This window comes from Prunus persica, chromosome G6 (genome assembly GCF_000346465.2).
Source record: "Prunus persica cultivar Lovell chromosome G6, Prunus_persica_NCBIv2, whole genome shotgun sequence".
NCBI classification, from domain to species: Eukaryota; Viridiplantae; Streptophyta; class Magnoliopsida; order Rosales; family Rosaceae; genus Prunus; species Prunus persica.
Genome location: NC_034014.1, coordinates 13,700,880 through 13,726,513, shown reverse-complemented (window position 1 = coordinate 13,726,513; position 25,634 = coordinate 13,700,880). Strand labels below are relative to the sequence as shown.

Genomic DNA, 25,634 nt, shown 5'->3' with positions numbered 1-25,634 from the left:
TCGGCAGGAGGTGCCTTTGGCAAACGTCTTCCTGGAAGGCGTTAAGAGTGACCTCGAGACTCTGGCAAGGACTCAGACCTCTTCCTTTGCAGAGCAAGCACAAAAGACGATCCTTACGTCTGCTTATGTAAGTTATTTGTTTATGAATTTCTTCTTGTCATTCTGGTTTTTCTTTGACTGACGATGCTTTGTTTTGCAGGCCTTTGGCAAGATGTATGTCAATTTGGCTAAGGCAGATAAGGAGATCCAGAGGTTGAAGAGGCGTGAGGAGATGACCAAAGACAAGATAGTGGATGCGCAGGAGGCCATCCGAGAGAGGAACACCATGCTGCTGTAGAAGGCGGTGCTTGCTAGAGAGGTGGATGAGCTGAAAGAGAAGAAGGCCGAAGAGATAGCTGTCTTTCGAGCCGAAGCGGAGCAGAAAAAGGCTGATGAGATAGCTGTTGCCAGAGCCGTAGCGGTCGAGTCGTTCCAAACTTTGGAGGAGCTGAATAGTTATATCATGGACTAGTTGGTGGATGAGCAGATTCACTGGGAGGAGACGTTGGTGAAGTCCAACCCTTCGCTTGAGATCAACTTCGATACGAGTGGCGTGCCTCCTTCACCTAGTCCTGCTGCCAATGCCATTGTAGTTGCCTCGCCGATGGAGGGTACTTCAATCACCACCTATGAGCCTGCTGAAGCTTGAAGGTTTCCTCTGTTTTATTGTATTTTGGCTGTCTCTGTAACATTGATGTTTAGTTTTGCTTTGTATAAACATTTTGCCTTGCCATGGGGCAAGGTTACTTTGATTTGCTATGAAATTAGACTTCTTTTCATTTAATCACTTGTGTTGGCAAAATGATAGCATGCAATAGATAAGAATGAGTCGAAATTAGGCGTTTCATTAGACAGGTGCCGAAAGGCAATAAGTACAAGAGATGGTCAAGTCAAGGCTCGAGACCAAAGTCTAAGAGAACATATTGCCCTAGGGTCTAAGTATGTTTACTTATATTAGTACTTGCGGTGATCAGCATTCTATGGATGAGGCAAAGGTTTGTCATGGTGATCACAAAGCTGATAAGTGCCCGAGCGGCAAATCTTGGTAATCTCATAAGGACCTTTCCATGTAGGACCCAAGGTACCTTCGGCTAAGTTTTTGGTGGCCAAAGAGACCTTGCGCATGACCCAGTCTCCCATCTTGAAAGCACAGGGTTTGACTTGGGAGTCATAGTATTTGGCGATACGCTGTTTGTAGGCGACGTTGCGCATGTTGGATTGGTCACGAAGCTCGTCAATTAAGTCGAGGTTCAAGGCTAGCTGCTGGTCATTGGCTTCAGCATCGTAAGTGGAAGTTCGATATGTGGGCTGGCCAATCTCCACTGGTGCCACGGCTTCGATATTAAGGGAAAGAGAGAAATGTGTTTCGCTTGTGGAGATGCAGAAGGTGGTGCTGTAGGACCAGAGAACCTCTGGAAGTAATTCTGGCCAGTAACCCTTGGATTTGTCAAGTTTGGTCTTCAGAGTTTTTTTGATGATTTTGTTCACAGTTTTGACCTGACCATTGGACTGAGGGTGGGCTGGGGAGGCGAAGCAAAGACGTATCTTGAGGTTGGAACAAAATTGCTTAAATTTTGCATTGTCAAATTGCTGGTCGTTGTCTATGACAATGGCGTGAAGGATGCCGAAGCGACATACGATATTTTCCCAGACGAATGTTTCGATGTGAGCTGCGGTGATGGTACCTAAGGCTTCAACTTTAGCCCACTTGGTAAAGTAGTCGACAGCAACAACTGCGTACTTGACCTGGCCCTTGCCCTCAAACATAAGTCCGATGAGGTTACGTCATCATTGGGCGAATGGCCAAGGACTGACCATGGCTGTCAATGGTTCAGCTGGAAGTTGGGGGATATTGGCAAACCGTTGGCATTTGTCGCACTTCTGGGTGAAGGCTTGGGTATCAGTGTGAAGTGAGGCCCAAAAATATCCCTGTCGAATGGCCTTATATGCTAGTGAGCGAGCGCCTGAATGATTGCCGTATATGCCCTCATGTATCTCCCGAAGGACATAGTTACCTTCCTCTAGAGTTAGATATCTAAGATAGGGGAGGCTGAAGCCGCGTCTATATAGGGCGCCATTGATGATCAGGTATCGAACTGAGTGATAACAAACACATCGTGCTTCAGCAGGGTCGGCAGGCAATGTTTGGTTTTGTAAGAACTAAAGGATGGAGTCCATCCATGTAGGGCTGTGGTCAATGATACAGATGGTTGACGTTTGAGTGCTGGGCCAGTCCAGGAACTCAATGTGGATGTTGCGACCTATGCCCTGTTCCAAGGCCGAGGCCAGCCTGGCCAAAGCATCCGCATGGCTATTCTTAGAGTGTGGAACCTGGCTTATGCAATAAGCGTCAAAGGTTGTTAGCAGGTGACGGGTATGCTGGAAGTATGTCGTCATGGAGGTGTCCTTAGCTGTGAAGTCCTGGTTGACTTGATGAACGACAATCTGGGAGTCACTAAATATCTGGATTTGTTTAACACCCATCTCCTTGGCCAGCTGAAGGCCAGTTAGGAGTGCTTCGTACTCAACGACATTGTTGGAGGTGTGGAATTTGAAGCGGAGGGCGTACTCGACTTTGTTTGAGGAGATAAGGACAAGGCCTGCCTCACAACCCTGGGCGTTGGAGGAACCATCGACATACAGTGTCCATAAGGGCTGGCTGAGGTGAAAGTTGCCATTGCTGGCAATGTGATCCAAGGTCGAGGTACGAGTAGGTTCCAATAAGGTCTAGGGAGGGGCCGAAGCTTGAGTTTCCTTAAATTTAGAGATGAAGTTGGCAACCGTCTGTCCCTTTGTAGCTGGGCGGGGTTTATAGTGAATATCAAATTCACCAAGCTCAATGGCCCACGTAAACAACCTGCCAGAAGTCTCTGGCTGCAACACCTGCCTTAGCAATTGGTTGGTTAGGGCATGAATGGTATGCGCCTGGAAGTAGGGTCAGAGACGTCTGGCTAACACTACTAGGGCAAAGGCCAGCTTCTCGATATCTAGGTACTGAACCTCGGCATCCTGCAATGCCTTGCTTATGTAGTGCACTAGATGTTCAGCATCCTCATGTGGGTGGAAGAGTATCGAGCTAACCGTCATGGCTAAGACGGAGAGGTAGATCAGGAAGATGTCTCCTAGCTCGGGGGTTGATAATAAAGGGGCTCGGCTCATATACTCTTTGGGCTCGCTGAAAGCCTTGTCACATTCGGCAGGCCAGGTGATGCTTCGCTTGTTGCCCTTAAACGCCTTGAAGAAGGGGGCGCAGTGATCAGTAGCCTTAGAGATAAACCTAGTCAGGGCCGCGACGCGTCCAGTAAGGCTCTGGATGTCCTTGACCGTCTTCGGCACCTTCATGTCCAAGATGGCCTAAATTTTTTTTCTAGATTAGCTTCAATACCCCGCTGGCTGATCATGAAGCCAAGGAACTTGCCTGAAGCCATGCCGAAGGCACACTTCGTGGGGTTAAGTCTCATTTTATACTGCTTCAGGATGGTGAATATGGTAGATAGGTTAGGGATGTGCTGGTCAGCAGTGCGACTTTTGACTAGCATGTCATCGATATAAACTTCCATAGTGTTGCCAATCAGTGGGGCAAAGAGGCTATTCACAAGAAGCTGATAAGTAACTCCAGCATTTTTTAGGCCGAAGGGCATCACCTTGTAACAGTAGAGGCCACGATCGGTAATGAATGATGTGTGGGCCTGGTCATTAGGCTAAGAAGGGCGTGACCAGCTGTAGCGTCAACAAGCTGGTCGATTCAAGGTAGAGGGAAGCTATCCTTTGGACAAGCCCAATTAAGGTTGGTGTAGTCTACACACATGCGCCATCCTTTCTTTGGTTTGCAGACCATCACCACATTGGCCAGCCAGGTGGGATAGTCCACCTCCTTGATGAATCCAATGTTGCTCAACTTGTCCACATCCGCCCTCATGGCCTTGTATCTCTCTGGGTCATAGGCACGAAGCTTTTGCCGGACGGGTCGGACGGCAGGATTAATGGTTAGCCGATGGGAAATGATATAGGATGATATACTAGGCATATCGTTGTAAGACCAGGCGAAGACCTCGGAGTTGAGGCAAAGGACGGCTACGAGGTCAGAGCGAAGCTCCTCTGAGAGGGAGGTGCCGATCCGGACCTGCCGATCTAGGATATTATCATGGAGGCTAACAAGCTCAAGATCTTTCATGGGTTCGACCTGCTAGGTAATGAACCCCTCCCTAGGGTCCTCAGGTCGTTCAGTGCCGGCTTTAGGAGGGGCTGGATCCTTGGTTACTGGAAGGGCCTCACCCTTATATTGGTGATTGATGGATTTGATTGCTAAAGCATAGTGCACTGTGCCCATGCCATGGGGGTTAGGGAACTTTAGCAGCATCATGTATGTCCGAGAATGACATTGTAGGCTGTGGGACAATCAACGATGAGGAAGGGAGTGGTGACCGTTCCTCGCTGGGGTGCTGAACCAATAGAGATGGGAAGGTGGATGCTTCCAATGGGCTGAACAACATCGCCAGAGAATCTCACAAGAGGTGTGATCCTCCAATCTAACAAGTGAGTAGGGACTCGGAGTTCGTTGAAAGCATTGGCAAACATCACACTGACCGAACTGCCGGTGTCTATCGGGATACGCCTAACGTCGAAGTTAGAGATGCCTGCACGAATAATGAGTAGGTCGTCGTAGGGGAGAATGACATCATGCTCCTCCTCCTCGCTGAAGGTAATGGGTGCCTAGCCTGATTTTTACGTCTTCGGTAGTCGTCCCTGCTCAGTGCTGAAGACCTTATGCGCATAGGAAGAGTTGACATAATTCTTGATGAAGTTATTGGAGGTTTCGGCCAATGTGGGCCACCACTGATGGTGGAGATCATGTTGATCTGCCATTGGTGAGGGTTAGGTAGAGGTGGGAGATTGTGCGAATATTTGTCCAGTTTACCCTCGCGGATGACGCCTTCAATGATGTTGCGCAAGGCCACGCAAGAATCGGTATCATAACCACTGAACTGGTGAAAACGGCAGAAGATGCCTATCTTTGGTATAGGCTTGTTGGTCGGTCTCTTAGGGGGGCTTGGGTATGATAGGTGCCTCTTGAACTAGGACGTTCTTATAGATGGTGTTGAGGGTGGTGAACACTTCGAACCTAGGCTTAGGTGTGAAGGGGAAGGGGGCACGATTTGTCCTTGGAGGGTTGCTTTCGCCGGACTGGTGGTGGTTACCATTTTTGCCACGCTTGCCACTACTGAAGGTATGCTGTTAGCCATCCTTCCTCTTAGGGTGCTGGGTACTCTGGTTATCTGGCGCGAGAGCAAAATGCTAATGTGTGGCTGGGGTGGATGCCGAAGCAGATGGGGGATCATCAAAAGTGCTACGTGCCTAGGTGGCTGGGCCACGTTTGGAGTTAAAGTACTCAGCCTTTGCATAGACCGCGGCCTGCTTCATCAATTCGGCGTATGTGTTCCATGAGTTGCTGTGGACCAAGTAGCGGAAGTTGGATTCGTGGAGACCACTCTTGAAAGCTCCGAAGGCAGCTCTATTGTCGGTATCCGGACAACGAGAGTACTCGTGCCTGAAGCAGGCTACATACTCCCGAAGGGGTTCGTCCTTACCCTATTGAAGCATGTACAAGTCGTCCGTGGAGTACAAGCGATTGATTTAGATCATAAAATGGTTGAGGAAGGTCTACTTCAGACTATCGAAGGAGTTAATAGTGGGGGGTTCAGTCGATATAACTAATTCAAAGCATCAGCATTGAGGGTAGAAGGGAAAAGGAGACACATGCCTTCATCACTGAGGCCCTTGCATCCGAAGGTAGACTGAAAAGAATGGATGTGGGTGAGAGGATCCTCTGTGCCTGTGTAAAAGGCAATGCGGAGTGGCTGAATGTCTTTTTCCTAGTGATAATTGAGGATATGTTCGGTAAAGGGCTCAAGGCGTGGCTTCGCCCAGAGAGGCTGATGGCTGCGGTGTTGCTCACTCTCAAGATGTCGGACCTTCTTGAAGAGAAGCCTCATGGGCGGGTCGACATGAGCGAGAATACCGGGTGCTGAAGGCCTGGTGTGTTGGTGGGCAGGGCTGGGTAAGCTTCCCACTCTTCGAACGCTTTGGTATGGTAAGACTCCCAGTCTTCTGGACAATAATGTTCTTAGTCATCCGAGTCCCCTTCCCCTTCTTTGACGGGTAAGGGGGTGGGCTTCGGTGGGGGGCCTAGGTGTGCCACCCATGGGTTGTTGAGGTTAACTGGAATAGGGTTAGGCTTTGGCTAAAGGTCCGAGAAACGGTCCCTGCAATCCTCGTAGATCTTAGTCGATTCATGGGGCCGATCCTTTGGTGAGGAGATGCGAAGGAGCCGCAACTTGGTCGTTTTTGGATGAAGGTGGCTTTCCCCTTGCTGAGCTTAGACTGGACCGGGGCGCTGTGACGGAAGATCACTGGCTAGTTCGGCTGGGTATGCTCAACATCCTAGGTAAGGTCTTGCTAGGCGCCCTGGGGGTAAGTTCTCTCCCAATTACGCTTCAGGGCGAGACAGTCATGCTTCAGCTTGACATTCTTGGTATGAAGACATTCGTATTTCTCTGACATCTTGGCAACATTGGCATGGAGGCGCTCCAATTCTGCCTGGAGACTGATTTCTGCCGAAGGTTTCCTTCGGGAGGTATCTTCGCGTGGGGTATGGTGCTAGGTATCGTGGATGGCCTTGCTCGGCGTAGCAGAGTGTGGGGTGAAGAAGAGACGACGGGGCCTGATTGGGGAAGGAGCCAGCGGGGCTCGTAGAGAGAAATGGGACTCAAAAATCGAAATTCCCACAGACGGCGCCAAACTGTTGATGCTCTTTTTGGGAGGGTCAACTTAGAGAAGGATAGGTCTTTAGCAGGGAAGAAGGGATTGACCTTCGAAGTTGGAAGAACCTGCAGAAGATCAGGAAGAAGAAGCAATCGTCAAGCTTCGGACACTGGTATGGTATCTACCGAAGGCTCTCTGATGCTTAAGTAAGCTATTTGTGATAATTTTGGCAGAGTAACAGTAAAGGTGAGGAAATAGTTACCATTTTTATTCGGGTACTGTTCCGTATTTATAGGGAAGTGAAAATGGGAGTTTTATACAAAATTTCGATGTGCGACTTTGTGCAAATTGCTATGGTGGTGACATGTGTCCTCGGGGATTAGGTTCGGCAGTAGGGAGCTTTGGCAGGTGTCTGCCACTTCGGAAGAGTGTCTTCCTTCGGCCGGGGAGAAGGCATGTCTGCCTTGGTGCTAGTCATTTCGATGCTGGATATGCTCAGTTGATTATAGTGTAAATAGATCCCTTCATCACCTTCTTCTAGTTGAAATCAGACTTAAAAGAAAAAAAAAAGGAATCTCTTGCGGTCGTCCAAAGACACCGTAGTGAACTCCTCCCTTGTATGCAAAATCTTCTTCATCGCTCCAAATAAAGCCTTCTTGTGAAACGCTTTCGAGGTGTGTAACTTCCCAACCAACAAGAAATGTTCAGCCTTTAAGTTCCCCAAATCCTCTAACCCGACAACCTCAACTTATTTTGATTATGAGATTGCCTAGTGAGAGGTTAGACCGGAAACCAAATCATCAACAGCCACCGTCGTGCACTCGATGCTTCCTGCTACAATCTGAAGACAACAAGATAACCCTACTTGGACAAAACTTCCACCGTACATGTAATGAGAAAGATGCCCTTGAGATCAGCCATAAAACGCAAGCAAAAACTTAAAGAACCCTACCAAACCCTAGTCTTGAGACTGAGGGCACTAGAAAAACCCTAACCTCTTGGGAAGGGACTTAAGACGTGGTGGGTTATTGTCCAGAAAATCAAATTAATAATTAATAATAAGAGAGAATTTGTTTGAATTAATAATTAAAGAGTATTTTATGAATAATGGGTGGATAGAAAGATAAGATAGTGTGTGGGGAAATAGGGTAAGAGGGTAGAAAAAGCAGCACTCTATGTAGATACATTGTTGCTCTGAAAAACTCATTTAGGTATTGAGAGCTCCAAAAATTTCATCCATCGTCAAAGGTTGCCATTTTTTCAGACACTATATTTGGGAAGTTACCTTTGGGAAAAAGAATCAGCTTAAACCAATATATACCCCTTGCTTGCCCAAAATAGAATCATAACAATGTGCACCCTCAAACACAAAGAACTCAATCTTTTTATCTTGAAATTGTATTCCCAGCAAAACAGAACTAAAAACTATAGACATGACATTTTGCTGCGGTATATTTTACGAGATCAGCTAATCATAAATGTACACAACAGGATCCTACTGGTGCGGTTCGAAGGTCAGATGCACATCAGTGGCAGGACCGACCAGCCATCTGGTGATGAGAACCTACATGAAGCCAAGATATTAGTCCCGACACTTGACAACTACAATGCTGGGTGCAGAGACAACTCAGAAAAAGGCTGAACTTATTCTTCGAAGCTGATATTTTGGTTCCGCTGATAATGCAGATGGCAACATCTTCTCAAATTCCTGCAGAGAAAAAAATACAAAGTGAAACAATGGAAAAGCATTTCGGAATGGTAAAATGACATTAGAAAAACACAGCATGATTTATGATCAAACCATCTCCAGAAAGCCAAAAAGAACATGAGCACAATAATCCCTTCATTGCTGGTAACGATATCGACCTTCTGACAGATTCAAGTACTAATGTCGAAGTTGATAAAGTTTTTTATGCTTAACATACCATAAGAACAATAAGAAGAGGCAGAAAACACTAGCAAATAGCTAGATAGGTTCCTGTGGCCACAAATTCCTTGTATCACACTATAAAGTACAAACCATAACATAAATAAAAAGCAATGTAGTTAAAACCACCAAATTTTTTTCGAAACCCACCTTACCAAGTAATTCTGTAATTTCTGATTGGGAACCCAATTTTCCTACGTCATATTTGAGATAATGTCCCAGTGAAGTACTAAGGCCCTTTATTGCCTAGTTTGCCTATATGCGCATCTATATACAAGGATGAAAATATCAGCTGATATCCAGATATGCAAGTGTTTTTGAGGGTCAACACCAATAAGAGGGGGTGCTGAAGACAATTTCTTCCCCAGAATTTCCTGATATCGGCAAAATACTCCCGATATCCTCAATATCATTTAACACAGCAAAACTAATGATTTTCTAAAAAAATGGATCCAAAATAGCAGGAGTAAGAAAATTTAGACCAAATGACCCTAATCAAAACCCAACTAAAATAAAGCCTACCTCTATGTCACATGATTAATGTATTAGGCCTCATAATTATGTCTTTAGCATTCTTAAGTGTATTAATGTGGATCTTTTTCAGATTCATTTACCAATTAGCCTAAAACAAGGGCTACTTTGTAAGCGTTTAAAAGCTGAGTTAGTGAAAGAAAAAAGTTATGTGAATTACTGCTTGTGTGTGAGGCACAGGTTGACTTGGAGAGTGATTCCAAGGCACCTTCAGTGTGACGTCAAAGGCCAGTGCGATGCCGGAATTTTCTAATTTCTCTACTGGAAACCTTTGGTGTGATGCCAAAGACCGGGATGAGTCCGGATCTCTTTTTTCTTCCTATCCATTCTTATTCCTGCATCAGAAAAGCAAAATTACTTCCCCATTCCCCACCACTACAAGAAAATAAGGAAACAAGGAAACAAAAGAAGAAATGGAGCCTCTAACCACTATATTAGAATCCCTAGCCATTGACATGTAAGGCATAACCCAACCACTTCCGAAAGGTACCCTTCACATGCAAGGCATATTTGGTTTAATGCTGGTAATGCCAAAAGTACCCTTTCCGAAGGAACTCTCCCCAACCACTTCCCAAGCAGTCACATCATGTCCAAATTACCCATCCCAAAACCACCCTTCTCATGGCAACAAAACCAAATTTCCCACTTTTACCAAATGAATTCTATTCCTTTCTCCAAAACCTTTCCACAAAAAATTTTCATTAGTTTCTCTAAGCTTTTGGCCACTTGCTTATAATTGTAAGCACATCCTCTAGAAATATGCTGTTTTCCACTCTTCCAACCTCTTCTCTACTTTCTCCACAATTGGATCCCAAAAAGTAAGAGTGCACGGACTGCTGCTGAACAACTATTCATAGGTCAACTACACAACCTGCAGCCTCCAATTTTGGTTCTTGCTAATTCAACTTTTAGACCTATTTACTGTAAAACCAAATAATGCATAAAAAAGGCTCAACTGTCAGATTCATAATTACCCTGTATCACTGAGAATTTGCAAATGAGAAACTTGTAAACTTTCCTACCAATTAATAGTCTCTCTACTGGCTGAAGCTCCTTTGCAATATCCACTGAACCACTTAAAGTGTCAACCACTAAGGTATACAAAAAAAGGTCAAAGTGGGTCACCGACTTCAACTCCAAAATTTGTCAACCACGGAACTACTTTCCTCCATCTCTCAAAATGTCACCTCCAAAATAAAATTCAAGGAGTCCCACCATGGTATCCACATCACATTTCTTTGTAATTTTCTTCTGAAAAAAGAAGAAAAAAAAAAGAGAGGGGTCTCGTTAACAGGATCTCTTCTGGCAACCCAAAAGTAGTTCGTGCATTAAAACAGGTGTGACTTGTCTGAGTACCAGAGATGTTAATCTCTGTAGCAAGATTGAAAAAATCACACAAAATTGAAACAAAAAGAAAAACAAAGAGGAAAAACCATAACTAATAATGCCAAGTATGCGCGAAGTGATAGAGATTAACCAACATAATACAATCTTTTGTTATATAGGAAACAAACTATCATTAAAGATAAAGAAACAGTACAAAACAATGGACAAGTCCCTTGATCAGAGATCAGGAAAGACCAAACAGCCTAAAAAACAACAGTGAACCAAACAAAGAAAAGAAGGACACTAAAAAGCACTCGCATTACAATTTGAAACATTTGCAAACAAAGAACTATCCCAAAACTCTGAAGAGATCAAAGACGTAAGAGATGCAGGAAGCAAACACTTTACCACAGATAATCCACCTCATCACCCCTCACATGTCAAATATCTTACTCTCATCTCCCCCAAAAGTACCCAAACAATAGCCATCACTGCACATCTTTTAGAACCATACCCTTCTTCCTCCCACCAAAAAACTTATGCCTCTGGCAAAAGAAAGCCACACTCAATCGTGACCAACACAAATTGGCCTCCCCAAATAGCTTTAACCGAAGGGGTAAGACAATCAGACAGTGCAGGAAAAACTAGTTCACACTCTGCTCCATTTTTTGCACTTCACGCACCATTGATGAAGAAGGGAAAGAGAAGGTCTTCTCCTCTGAACCATATCAACAATCCAGAATACAATCTAAGAGAAGGGTCATAGAATCAATATAACCACAATAAAAAATCCTATAATATGACTAAATAAAACAAAATTCAAGCATCTTTATCCTTCGTAAAGTACTTGAAAACTAGATAAAATTCAAACAAAATATTCCATATCCAAAAATCAAAAACATACGTCAACATCACAAAATGTATTACAACGTTGTACTATAAGTCAAAGTGCATCTTGGAAATCCACCCAGAAAGCACTTTCAAGTTTCTCTATTCCGCCAAATCCTACCAAAAGTGCACTGACAAACAGGCCCTAATTAAACAATCAGAACTTACTTTAAGCTAACAGACTTATTTAGAAGTCCATAATAATCAGCCATTAAACTATTGACTAATAATCAGCCATTAAACTAATGACTAATAATCAGCCTATATCAACGACAGATTCTATCATGAAACTTTCTAACTCTAGGTTGATATCCTTAGCCACCATTTTACAATTGGACTAAGCCATTGAGATTAAATAGGACGACTCCATAGTGTAGTTAAAATAGCTTTCACCAATACTTTGTAGGTTACATTGAGAGGCCTATGAAGATTCTACCAAGATTGTAAGTACAAGTATCCCTTATTAATTGAAGACAAGGAAATAATGAAACAAAATAACATACAAAGCAATAAAAAGATCATCAGTTGTCACCATTCCACAATAACAAGAAATGACAACAGCAAAGAAGAGAGATGGTACGCTATTTCCAAGTGAAACCTTGGTGGGGAAATTGCTTTGTTCCATTTTATTCTCCTTACTCCTCTCGCCCCTTAATAAAAGAAATATGAAGTTGTTATCGAACAAACTTTCAATCTAGACTCCATGAACTGAAAACATAATAAAATGGGGCCAGCTACAAAATGGGTTTTCGGCAATGAAGTACGATGATCTTTTGGGGTTGTGTCTTCAAAAAATAATCCCCTAAGGATTAACACGTGTGTGGATCACCTTATCAACCTAGTGAGGTTAAGGACAAAGCATGACATTGTATTCATATAGCCTTCCAACCAGCGTTACAAATCATGTATATCCATAAGAGTTCTTACAATAACTTGTTATTTATACCCCAAGACCTAACACAGAATACAACCTTGGGAGGCAATACACAACTTCTTGGGCCTTAAAATGCAAATTTATCATGACAAACACTAGTAGGGGGTGTGCATACAATGCCAAAATATTTTATTCACATTCCAATGAAAATGAATTTGAAGCTGCAATCAAGTAAGTATATCATTCTGAAGATTGTGGTTCATTTGTTACTACTATACAAAGAAAGGTTTTTCTTTTTTATGAGTTATCAAAGGATGGCTGAAACCATGTTCCTGATTTTGGGTTGTGGAAAACCTATCATCTTTTCCAGGCTTGATAGTCAAGGAGTTTCATTGTCAACAATCGGATTCAATTGTGCATAGGATGCAATTCATATGCCTTTTAAACTAGACACTCCTTATATGTTCATTGCATTAGTTCTTTTATCAAAATCAAATACAAAATTATTGGAACAGTTTGGGAGAAAATTCCAATTAATATAGTATTTCAAGGTTACAAATGAAAACAGAAAGAACTAACAACGGACGTGAATGAAAGATTCCTCACCTTCTCTTTCTTGAGCTTTATGTTCTCCTCTTCTAGACGCGAAACTTTGCTCACCAACTCATTATGATATGCCTGAATGGAACCACATGGATCACGTGGCAAATAGATAAAGCAAAAACCAACATAATTCAAACCGAAAAGTAAACAAAAGCACACACTAAATTGTACCTGCTTTCTAGCACGTGAACGTGCAGCAGATTCTCTGTTCTTGATTTTTCTCCTTAATCTTCTCTCAACAGTCTTCTCATATGCATCTGATGCATCCCTTTTACGCCCGGGCGTCGTTGTATCCGAATGTGTACCAAATGATGGGGATGACGATAACCCCAGGTTATGTGGATAACTCTGAGGGATGGCCACTTCAATAGTATCCAATGCAATAGCAGGACTCAAAGAAGCTTCTGCAAAAAGTCCTGCTTGTACCAAGAAGTCTTCTAGAGTTGTTTCACCGAGTGTTATCTCAGTATCCTGACATTTCATGTCCTCCCCATACCTTTTCTTCTGCCCTTGCTGGATCTCTCTCCATACCTCATCAACCGTCTTCCCACTCAAAGCTCTAGCCAATGTTAAGCTGGCCTGACGTTGGAGTGAAGATGCTGAGGAGGTGTTCTCAATATCCATCTCAATGGATTGATTTGCTTCAGCAGTCCATAAGTTCTGTAGAAGCTCGTCAAGATTCATGCTGCCCAGTGGCTTTCCCGTGTCTCCTAATTGATTTTTAACTTCATCAAGAGTGAGGCTATACCATGAGGGCTGCCTCAACAATGGAGACGGCTGAAAATGAGACTGCTGGCCGTTACCTTGAGAAGCCATAGTCTGAAACCCCATTCACCAAGCTTTCACTGCCCACCCAACAGATCTATCAACTGCAAAGAAAAAGGCAAAAGCTGCAAACCATTAGAGTACAATTTTGCTTAAAGTGAATTGTTTACAGTTGCAATTTACCATTGGGAAACAGAAAAAAAAAAATGAAGAAACAAAGAATCATTTCCATAGTGCTCATTGCTTTACATAAATAATTTTATGAGTCTAATACTCCATTTGGGTTGCGAGAAATCTGAAGGAAAATAATGTCCATTTTGTCGTTCAGATTCTAATGTTAACAACAAAAAGGATTTAAATGACATAAACCAAGGCCAAACAACTCCCATGCATTGCTAAAGTGAACCCAAAACAAGGAACAAGAATTCCACTCAGAAATCATTTTCTTCCCATCAAAAGCATGCACTGGGATTTGCATTAAATTAATCAACAACCAATTTGGCAAACCAAGAGAAACAAGAAACAATCAATTGATTAATTAATTAGATGACCATGCAAAATATATGATCCACTGTCACTGTTTCAAATAAGAGTCTTTGATTTATTGACATAAGCAAAATCACAGAGAGAAGAGTATCAACGACGCGTACCTGTGCGAAAAGGAATAATTGGGAATTATTTAGGAGGATCTGATCGGAATCCAAAGAAATAAAAGATAAAAAGGAAAATGACAAAGAAGAAGAAAGGAAAGGCCTTTTTGCTCATTTGGGATTTACATCAGGAACCCACGGATGTCTTGCTGCTTCCTATGAAACAAATAAAAATTCGAAGACGAAAAAACCCACTCACTCTGAAACGCAAGGGAAAAACCCAACTGATGTGGTAAACCTCGTACCAAACGAAAACATACACTCGCTCCTTTTTTTGTCATTTGATTTTGGGTCAATTTTAGGTAGAGCCGCTCGGGTTAGACTTTCATTGCAATGACAACCCCACTGGTTTCATTAACTACACATGCATCCCACATTTTAACAAAAGTGTTCTTAATCGAATGCTAAAATTAGGGTACGTTCGGGAGTGCTTTTGAAAGAGTTAAAAGTGCTTTCTGATAATTAAAAGTGTTTTTGACAGCGTTTGGTAGAAAAGTTTAGAAGCGCTTCTAGATCATAGAAGCGCTTCCTGGAGAAGCACGTGCTATGTGCTTCTTCATGAAGCACTTCCAAGTGCTTTTCCACAAATTTTTAAGAAAATTCAAGATTTTTATAATAAAAGCGCTTTTGTTAGAAGCACTTATGAGCAGAAGTACTTCCTAGAGAAGCAGTCCCAAACGAGCCCTTAATTGAGTACACCATATGATCTAATAATTAAATGAAAATATACCTCTAATACACCCTAGAGAAGCAGTCCCAAACGAGCCCTAAACCATCATATTTAACTACCAAAAATATCTCTAATACACCCTAATACACTGTATCACATAACATCCTAATACTAAGGCCCCGTCTGGAATTGCTTTTTTGGCCAAAAACCTGCTTAACTTTAAAGTTAAGCAGTTTAAGGTGTTTGGTAAAAATAAAATATCCTGCTTATTTTAAAAGCAATGGTCTTTTGACAGCAGCTTTTAAAAACAACCCCGGGGTTGCTTTTTAAAGTTGCTTTTAATTGAAGCAGCGCACTCCCTTTAATGAAATTTTCGCAATTTCACAAATACCCTTATTAGGTTAGAAAATTATTCTCACGTATTTCTCACAAATCTCCAGACACCAAGTTCATCAGCCTCCCAAGTTTGGAGACCTCCATTCGCTCAATCTCTCTCAATCTCTTTCACAAGGTAGATTATCAATCTCTTCAAAGTTATTGATTATAATTTTCTGGGATATATTTATTCTTCAATCTCTTCAATCTCTCAAATTTTTTGTAGACGTGCTGCTTCAGTGTTTTTTTTTTCTACTGGTTCTGCTTTGCCGTAAAAAGTAGGATAAGATTTTAGAAACACAGCTGTAGATTTAAGTCCAGCTGTGTATTACATAAAACAGATGCGACTGCGTATTAAATAAAACAGAAAATTTAAAGTTTCAAGTTTCTGTAGAACTAGCTGCTGCATCGCCAGAGCGCCTTTCTATGGCAGCTCCTGGAGTTGTTGTTGGAGAGTGCCTTTTGTCTTCCCTATGCATCACATGTTCTCAGTTTCTTTATGTGTGCTCCTGCCTTACATATGTTTTTCTCCATTAAAACTTGAAACTTAAAATTCAATTCCAAAGTGTCTCCCTCGTAATCTAACCTTATGATCGTGCCAATTAGATTGTCTATTATGTTGTTTGTTTTCTTGTATTGTTTGGGGGAAGATGTGGAGCAAATTTCCCCACGAGAATATTCGGTTCGAAAGATTCCCCTTTCTTCTTCGCCTCCTCTTTCTCCCTGCAAAATAGAACAAATAAGAGGACCGCACCCGGGGGGTGTTGGCCAAAGGCCCTCCGATGCCTAAATTAGTTCAAGTATTTGTAATAAAAACACTAGCTAACTAGGGTACGGAGATGTGTTTAAAGTGTAAACCGGGCAGGTAGAGCATTATGTAAAAGAGAGAGAGAAAGTAGGTGGCTAGGGTTTGAGAGGAATTTTCTGCAGAGTTTTGAGTAGAGATTTCAGACGTACCTCAACCCTTGTGTGTGGCCATGCTTTTATAGAGCCTCATAGGGTTGGGGTTTGGAGAAAAATAATCCTTGTTGGGAAAGGAATTATTTTTCTGATTTTAGGAGATTTAAACCAATTAGGGATTTAATGCGAATCAAATCCCTAATCAAGGCAAGAATCCCCAAATCAAATAATCCACAAATGGAAAAAAATATTTGACCTACGGTTTGCTTAAAATTAGGTTCCCACAGAAGAGATAGAAGGCCTTCATGCACTTTGTTCAGGAGCATGAAGTCCTGATGTTCGTTGACAATAACTTTGGCTATAAATTGATGTATATTCACAAAAGATTCTTAGCTTAAAAAAGAGGTGATATCAGTTGGATAATAGGGCTATATATTTTGCTCATATATATTTCAATTGAAGGGTACATACTACTAGTGGCGATGGTGAAGAATAATAATGTGGCTAGTGGATCACAAGTTTCGGCTGTATGGAATAATCAGAATACAACTATAGTTTGTGACATGTGTATCAAGGAAGTGGAGGCAGGCAATCGTCCTGGTACTCACTTTAAGAAAGAAGGATAGGAAAATGTGAGGATTAGCTTGAGTAAAGAGACAGGAGCCGAGTATGATAAATCACAATTGAAAAATAAGTGGGATGCACTTAAAGAACAATGGAAAATATGGAAAGAACTAATCGGAAAGGAAACTGGTCTTGGGTGGAATTCCAAACTTAGGACTATTGATTCTTCTGATAAATGGTGGCATAACAAAATTGAGGTATGTTATTAATATTTGTTAATGTTGTTTATTTATTATAATTCAATGCAACATTGTAATAGTTTTGAATATTGATCTCTTTGATTTGCAGATAAATCCCAAATATGTAAAATTAAATAGAAAGGGTATTAGTCCTAATATGGAAGAGAAGTTTGATAGAATGTTCATGAACACCACCTCTACTGGTGACCATGCTTGGGCACCTTCATCTGGTGTACTTTCAACTCATCTAGTGTACTTCCAAACAAATTAGTAAAAAGCACTTTCAGCATCATGCCCATTTTAGTCATTATAAATAGTTACAGCACTTTTATGGTAAAAATTACCAAACGCTCTAACACTGCTTTTCATACTCACAGCGCTTTTAAAATTATATTTTACCAAACGTTTAACTGTTTTACTTTATAGCTGATTCTTTTTAAAGCACAGCAGAAGCCGCTTTTTTTTTTAAAGCGGCAGCAATCCCAAACTAGGCCTAAATACACCCTACTGTGCATGAATTGGTCGTCTTCATCAAATCTATTCCTGTCAACTCCTTTTTCCTTCATCAAATATAAACCCTCAAAGATTCACCCACTCATCGAACCACATTCATGAGTACTTGGGAAGGCTGGATCATTATTTGATCAAGGAACTTAAAGCCCGACGTTCTCCATTGGTGCGACGCCTGCTGTATGATGACTTTTTTTCTTTAATGGTTTGGTATTGATCAGTGGAATTTGTTTTTAGTTGATGTTGTTTTCGTTTTTAGCCTTGTATTTGTTCTTGTTCTCTGTTTTGCCTTTTGCTGGCTTGAATGAATCTCAGTTTATGATAAATGAAAAAAATTAAACTATCACATGTTGAATGAATCTCCTTGAATCAAATAACATATTTCTCTTTCAATGATTATGTTTCCACTTTAAAACTTTTTAAATCTTCATGCCCAGTTCAATGGTATAATCAAAATGGAATAATATTTAATGTCACCAGTCTGATGCCTAACAAAATTAATCAATAAATATAGAGTTATTATCATAAGGGTCTGCTACACCAGCTTCATATCTAAACTGATGTATACGATCTTGATATGTCGTAAGCCAGTCTGATATAGTTATTGTTACATACCTTAATCAACACTCATCAATTGGTGGCATAGGGTGTTGACGTACTAAATAAACATGTAAAATCAAAGAACTTTAATTAATCTAGTTATCTGAAAAGAATAGTAAGCAAACATATATATATATATGCATAAACATCTAAATTGTTTTACCTTAATCTAGTGGTTGTGATTAACAAATCCAACAAAAATCTCAGGACGATAGATTGAAACTAATGGAGCACTCTCATATGGAAAAATATAAGTGACTGATTCACTGACCAAGTCATGAGGATTACATTATAACAAGATGCAATGAGGTGTCTCATATTTGGTATAGTCATCCACCTATCTTGAAGTGGGAAGTCTTCAAAATAGTCCAACATATATTGAATATGTTGTACCCTTCAATATTAACTCATATATAACAGACTCCTTCCTCAACTCCTTCAACAAGTCTCTGCGTACATTGTGCCAAGCATTGTCACCAAACCCCCCATCAATGATCCAATGGCTCTAAAACCACAGTTACCATCACTCATAACATCTTGTGCCCCTTTAATATGTATCAACATATGTTCAGGAAACCACTCATTAAACTCTTGTGTTAAGCAAGAATCATCTACAATGGGTTTAGGCCTATAGACCTGCATATAACAATTACGAAAGCTCAAATTACGATATAAAGGATAGTATACAAATTTAATATTGTAACTACTTACATGTAGCTTCCTTGGCTTCACAGACGACAATGGTTGTGACTGAGACTGACTATTTAGAACAATAGGTTGCTTTTGGGATATGCTTTTTGGCTTCTTACATGGACGTCTTCTAACAACATTGTCAATGAGTGTGCACTATCTTGACCAAATAAGGCAACCTCAAAAGCAAAAGGCAAATGTCGAGTAGATGTGTCAACTTTTGGATGACCTTTGGTTTTAATCTTCACTAGGGATTTTTTAAGCATGGTAGATGCTGGATTCATAATCTCTTGTAACTTTATACTAACCTGTCTCTTTGTCTTAGAACTACACCCTTGAAACCACTCCACAACTAATTCAAACTATGCATTTTCTGTTGGATTGTTCGATGTAGTAGTAGGTTGGGGCTCCAACAAATCTAACTTCCTCCAATGAGGATCAATACAATCAAGTGGAATGGGCTGATGTGTCCGTTTGAACTCTTACATCTCGTGTGAACATGGCAATCCGTGTGTGTTTTATTATGCAACCACATGATATCGGATGAACCCCAACATAATCTAACCTCTTCAGCTTAACTATAATATTATCCAAAGCAGAAATAGATACAAAACCAATCAACAAGTCTTCTTTCCTACAATCATGTTGCCCAAATGACATACTCTTCTCACATGATGCATTTATCTCAATGTGTTGCAATTCTATTAAAGGATGAATTTTGTCCCACAATGTTCCAAATGTACACATGCTATTACCTAGTCGTTTCTTCAACTTTGCATGTGCTCTCTCAGCCCTGTTTGATGTTGTATTCCCAAAATGCATTCAAGTGTTCATCCATGCAGTCTGTGGGAGCAAATATTTAGGCTTCCAATCACAAGGTGCCACATGGACAAGAAGAATATCACCTAGGTTATTAATTCGGCCCATTTATTTGGTCAATTAATTGAGACCGAAAATAGGGATATTATCTTTATTTGGGAATATAATCACCAACTAAAGATAATATCACCAATTTGGGATATTATCTTATGTTAGGGACATTATCATCAATTAGGGATTTAATTCTAATCGAAATCCCTAATTGACTCAATCTCTCCATTTAAGGGAAAGAATATCTTGCTTCCAAATATGAATTATTCTTTGAAAAACCCTAGATGGTTAGAGCCCTATAAATAATGGCATTCAACACATGAGGTAATCCTAAACCTAATTCCAAAACCCTACGAAACCCCCCTCTCTCCCTAGCTATCGGCCACCTCCATTGTCGCCAGCCACTTCCCCTCTCACTCTCCTACACGGCTAAGTACCACCACACACGGCTTCGGCTACTCGACTCTCCCCATGAGAGAAAACTCCGTCCAATTTAGCTATTGTCGTATCTTTTATCAAAGATCCAATTGAACTAACTTAGGCATCGGAGGGCCTTTGGCCAACACCCCCGGGTGTGGTCTATTTACTCCTATTTATTTTGCATGGATTGAGGAAGAGAGGCCCACGTCTCACAACCCCACAACCGACACCGTGGCTTGGCCTCACGGTTCTCTAGTTGTGAGCGTCGATCCTCCCCTGCACAGCCCCACGGTCGAGACCGAACCTCCTCCTCACAACACCACAATCATGAGCATGGGAGCAACCCACGCCGCAGCATCTCCGCCTAGTCCTGTGCCAACAAACCACGAGTTGCAACAACATGGCCCCGTGGCTGCAGCAACTTCATAGCACATGGCCTCACGATCGTGCCTGAAATCCACCTTTGGCCAACACCCCTCGAGTGTGGTCTTTTACTCCTATTTGTTTCACAGGAAGAGAGAGAAGGAAGCTCGAAGGGTGAAGAATCTACACGCGAATATTATTTTGTGAGAAATTTGCACAAACATAGCCACAAATCTTTCTTTATAAGGAATTAACCATCTCTCCTTCTCATAGTTGATGACAAAATTGTGATCTTCGAAGTTTGTCTGCAAGGCTAGTAGATGTCTTTCATACTCGGCCCCTGTAGTAGATGAAACAAGCATATTCCATGAATCTAAAATTTTTGTCTAAACTAGCTTTGTTTTCAAATACATTTTTGCACTTTGCTAAGACTCCCTTATTAATATGCCATGTACATAATAAATGTCGAACACCTAGAAAGACTTCATGGAACACATTTATGAGACCTAACTCTTTATCTGTGACAGTGACTCTAATAAAAGATTATCATCCATAACACTCCTCAATCTAGCCAATGCCCATCTATAGTTGTCCTCTTTCTCAACACTAAGATAAATAAATGCAACAGACAATGTAAGAGATATGCATGTCACCCCTACAATCTCTAAAAGTGGATAGCGAAACCTATTTGTCTTGTACATGCAATCCATTATCAAAATATGAGGAAATGTGCATAGTAGCTTAATACTAGTAGGGTGTGCATAAAATAAATCACTTACAATATTAGCAGTACCATAGCTTTTATGTCACTCTACATACTCATGGGCAAAAAACTTTCGTAGCAATACATGCATCTCTAACGTACCTACTTTTCAGTCACCCTACTTTTTTGTCTGGCATTGTAGATTGTCTTCATTGTGCTCACATTCAACCCATCTCTACATTTAAGAGTATATAATATATCTTTTGGCCTAGCCAAACTCATAGACATGTCAATCACTTGTGAATCCTCTTCCATAGTTAATCTCCATGCATATGAATGCCCTTCCATATTTAGTGTTGCGGGATGGTTATAAACTCCACATACAACCTCAAGTTGTCATGCATCTCCAGGACCACTGTTCACACCAGTCAATGAAAAAGGGCAACTACACTTCTTTATGCCAGTAAACTTCACACTTTTTTTCTTCAAAAGGTTTGAACTTTGACTAAGCTTATGTATTGTCTTACTATCTAATTCTAGAACTTTTGTCTTCCTGAATTGGCCACCCCTCTCACAACATAACATAATCCGGCCGGTCTTGAATTTACCAGCTCCTGCAATATCATACCTTTTAATGATAATCACAAAGCCATTCCTTTTCCCTTGTTCACGAGTCCATCTTATTAATGCATCACGAATAACAAATATTTGTAAAATCATTAATAATTAAATTAATATATGAAATTTAAAAATAATTATATAAATATTCATTAATTTACCTCATTAGTGATAAATTCGTTTATGCAGTCTAAAACACATTCTTTGTTGATGTCGATGTCTTGCTTAGATGAATTAGATGCGGTGAACACATTCTTCGTGACAAATAGTTTGTTTTGTAGCCCTACCGCTTCTTTCCAACACTATCATGTCACAGTTAGTTGAGTTGAGCATTTAGAACATAATTTTCATATGAAAATTAATTGAAGGTGTATGGGGATTTTTCTTTCGACAGCTGCAAATGGGCTGGGCCGCCGTAAAAGGGAAATTGCTGAAATTGCCCCTTGTGTCTGAATTCAAAAATCAAGCCCCAAAAGCACTTCGAAAGGGTAGTAGAGCCTTAGAAGGGGTTCTGGTTACCTTCACCAACGAAAAATGGCTGCTTACAGATGATTTCTTGATGCTTATAGATATAGCTTCTAGCCTGGCATGAGAGACTTGTGGCATGAAAGCAAAATCGGCATGAGTTTAACACCAAAGAGGAAAATATGGCTTCCTAGGGAGAAATGGGAGTGTTTAAGGTGAGGAAGAAGAGATTTGCAGGCTGATTTGGCTGAGAAGAGACAACGAAAGAACCACGTTCTTCCGATAGCTTGACAGAAATTCTGTCAGATGTGAAAATGGTCTGCCAGAAGAAGAAAATGGAGAAGAAGGGTGAATAGTGCACGAGATTGCTGGGTTTTTCAGGCAAGAGAGGAAGCTTGCTCTCTAGGTGTGGTTGTCTTTGGTTGGGTAGAAGAGGCCCCTTTTATAGCTGCTGGAAGCCATTTTTTTCCAAGAAACCCTAATGGTTTCTATCTAATTTGGCCAAGCTTTTTCTTTCCTTTCTCCTCCCCTTCTTTGACTTATCGTATTCTAGCAAAATCTTCTCTGTCTATTTGCACAAAATCAGGAATTTTAGGAGCTCAAGGCCCCCTTTTTCCGCAGCTGTTCCAATGGGAGACTTCATTCTTAGCTATTTTTCTTCTTCTTCCTTCCTCCTTCCTTGGCCAGATCTGATGAAGGAAAGGAAGTGGATATATATGCTGGTTCAAAGGGTGTTTCTGGCAGCTCGCAGGCTAATATTCCTTAGTTCCTTGCTTGGAACTTGCTCCCCACACGTGCTGGAACCTCCAGCAGATTTGTTTAATAAATCTTCAGACCTTCTCTTCATGGCTTCTATTTTTCTAGCAAGGGGCTGAGGCTTTTGCGGCTCATTGTGGCAATTGTATGGGCTAACGTGGTTTATTAAGTAAGTGGGCTATTTTTGTTAAACATTGGGCTTTTTGGTTGAGTCAATAGGCTATTTTGCTTGGGCTATTGGGCTATTTTTTCTCTCTTGTGCTTACCCATATGTTTGGGCCTAAGAAATGGTCTTGAGTCCCGTGGCTCCCAAGCAACCCGAGACTTTCCATTTCTCGGCCTATCAATGGGCCTCATGTTGATTTATTACCATCTATACCACAATCCACTCAAGCAAGCCCCGGGCATTTGAGTGGCTTGGGGCCCACTTAAGCTTGTGGCGTGATTGCGTGACTGCGTGCGGAATAATAATTCCTTGCTTGGCGTGGCATGCCGCTTGGTGTGCTTCAATTTTATCGTCCTTGAAGAGGGACACGGTGCTTAGTTTAGCATGGGCTTGTATTTAATAATATTAATTCAGTCCTTGGCATGACAAATTATTTATTTAGCATGGCACGTGGACTATGACTTGTATATGACGAGCCTTCGTGTACTCCGATATGTGACTTTTCTTAATACAATATCGTATTGGACCAAAAACTTATTTGGGCCCAACCATGGACTTTTTTGGGCCTCAACAGAAGGCATTAATACAAAGTAGATCTACAGGGAATTTTCCCATTGTTCCCAACATTAGATTAAACTTTTGTAAACTGAAAAATCAAACACGTGAATAATAATTTGATTTCTCAATCGATTTGATGTATTAATATTGGGACCACTTCAGTTAAAAATTCAAATCTGTTTGGAATCAAACTCTAAAATTCTAATTTGATTGGGGTTCAATATGTTCAGTAGGGTGTACTTATTAAAATTACTTTTGTTTCACAATTTCATATATCCTTTTTTGTCATTCTATATTAGGGTAGATTAGTAATTCAATAAATAGTTTGGTACTAGAGTGTACTTAGTTAGTTTTAGGGTTGATTTAATAGTACCCTTTAACAATTCTTATCTTCATTTAAGGGTGTTAGGGTAATATGGTCAAATTAACCCTAAAGTTATAAAACAAAAGAAAATGTTGAAATAACAAAATTTAAAAAGCAAAACCTAAAACAAAAGAAGCATTGAGCATGATGGGTGACACGAGAAGCATGATGGGTATTAACATTTTGGAGTCTCTGAATCTCGTGGCAGTATTGTGATTCAAGAAATTGCCGAAATCATCATGAATGGGCTTTGGTAATGACATTGAAAGAAACGATAGCGAGTTCGTCATCATTGTACCATTGAGTGGTGGCTGCGTCACCTGGTATTAACAGATCAGACCTTTGCAGTCACATTGGGGTTGATAGTGTCGTACGAGAATATAGAGTTGCTCATTTTTGCCCGCAATGCATGATTAGGAGTTGGCAGTAGAGGCATGTTTATAGGTTTTTGGCTCTACGCAATGTCGTGGAGGTTTGGAGTGAGTGAGGAGATTGGACCACATCGGTCCTTGTGGGACTGACGGTTATAGAAGAAATGGGTTAGTGGATGATGAGTGATAAGGCAGCGGTTGTTCATATCAAAACAAAAAGGAAAGGAGTTGGGTTGCAACTCAAGTGGCTTTTACATGGTGGAACTTATGGAAAACCAAGTGCAAAGTAATTTTTTAGCACAAAAAAACCATTGCCAAAGGCTACCATTAGATGGACTCCTCCCCTCAGGAAGAGATGTCAAAATTAATGTTGACGCAACTTAGAATCAAAGAAATGGTAGGGCGGTCATTGGTATCATCATTAGGGACTCCCAAAGCACCTTCATCGTAGCAAAGATAGCTATTTACCTTGCTGCCTCAACCATGGAAGCAAAAGCTCATGCATTCCTTAAAGGTTGTAAGTTTTCTTAAGAAAGGCAGGAGCTCATGGTTAGGTTTGAGTCCAATTTGAGATTTTTGATCCAATGCACCGATGGGAATATCACAAGAGGAGCGTGAAACTTCTATCCCATCTTTCAAAGGAGTTTTAGTGCAAGGCCAATTAGAGAACAAAGCTAAGACATTGAAGATCATCATGTCAAAGTTTTAGAATTTTCTATAAAACCAATTGTTCCATAATTTCAAGTCAAGAGAGCCTAAGTTGAATTCTCGTCAAAACTGTGCTTTTGTGGGAGATTTAAGAGTTTCAGGCTTTCCCAATTTTTCCGAGTAACCATGTTGTGGAAACATATATTTCACTGGCCAATAAGAAGACGACACATAGAAAAGGAATATTTCTTAGATCAAACTAATTACTCTAATTAAATTCTATTTAAGATAGGAATATCTCCCTAAATCAAGGAACCAATCTCCACCAAATCTCTTCGAGTAATTCCTATAATCTTTTCGAGAAAGAATAATCCTAACCAAATAAGGATTATTCTCCCAAAACCTTAGCACACAAGGAG

The 25,634-nt window shown here is 41.0% G+C and overlaps 2 protein-coding genes across 16 annotated transcripts; one reads left to right on the top strand and one right to left on the bottom strand.

Annotated features, from left to right (window-relative positions):
• On the bottom strand, positions 8,104–14,656 carry LOC18774771 (ABSCISIC ACID-INSENSITIVE 5-like protein 2). Of its 15 annotated transcripts, XR_002272269.1 has the most exons (7): positions 14,366–14,656; positions 13,122–13,819; positions 12,954–13,025; positions 10,282–10,510; positions 9,687–10,180; positions 9,420–9,594; positions 8,410–8,509 (listed from the first exon to the last, which is right to left on the bottom strand). XR_002272269.1 is itself a non-coding variant. In XM_020566981.1 (5 exons), exons 2-5 carry the CDS (start codon positions 13,779–13,781, stop codon positions 8,328–8,330), a joined length of 834 nt encoding a protein of 277 aa, XP_020422570.1. In that variant the 5' UTR covers positions 13,782–13,819; positions 14,366–14,656; the 3' UTR covers positions 8,104–8,327. The 15 variants fall into 15 exon arrangements, 8 of the variants coding, with proteins under 8 accessions (XP_020422570.1, XP_020422573.1, XP_020422571.1 ...); XR_002272268.1 differs by having other exon boundaries at positions 9,687–10,510; XR_002272270.1 differs by having other exon boundaries at positions 9,690–10,510.
• On the top strand, positions 16,793–17,384 carry LOC18775128. Its single transcript, XM_007207820.2, has 3 exons — positions 16,793–16,910; positions 17,022–17,131; positions 17,223–17,384. Exons 1-3 carry the CDS (start codon positions 16,793–16,795, stop codon positions 17,382–17,384), a joined length of 390 nt encoding a protein of 129 aa, XP_007207882.2.

What these genes read in the sequence shown, in the direction of transcription:
- LOC18774771 (XM_020566981.1), bottom strand. Translation starts at nt 13,781, where the DNA reads ATGGGGTTTCAGACTATGGCTTCTCAAGGTAACGGCCAGCAGTCTCAT. An exon ending in GTTCACGTGCTAGAAAGCAG is followed by an intron (nt 13,026 to 13,121) that starts GTACAATTTAGT and finishes GGTTCCATTCAG; the next exon opens with GCATATCATAATGAGTTGGT. An exon ending in TAAAGCTCAAGAAAGAGAAG is followed by an intron (nt 8,510 to 12,953) that starts GTGAGGAATCTT and finishes TTTTCTCTGCAG; the next exon opens with GAATTTGAGAAGATGTTGCC.
- LOC18775128 (XM_007207820.2), top strand. Translation starts at nt 16,793, where the DNA reads ATGGTGAAGAATAATAATGTGGCTAGTGGATCACAAGTTTCGGCTGTA. An exon ending in GGAGGCAGGCAATCGTCCTG is followed by an intron (nt 16,911 to 17,021) that starts GTACTCACTTTA and finishes ATGCACTTAAAG; the next exon opens with AACAATGGAAAATATGGAAA. An exon ending in GGTGGCATAACAAAATTGAG is followed by an intron (nt 17,132 to 17,222) that starts GTATGTTATTAA and finishes TTTGATTTGCAG; the next exon opens with ATAAATCCCAAATATGTAAA.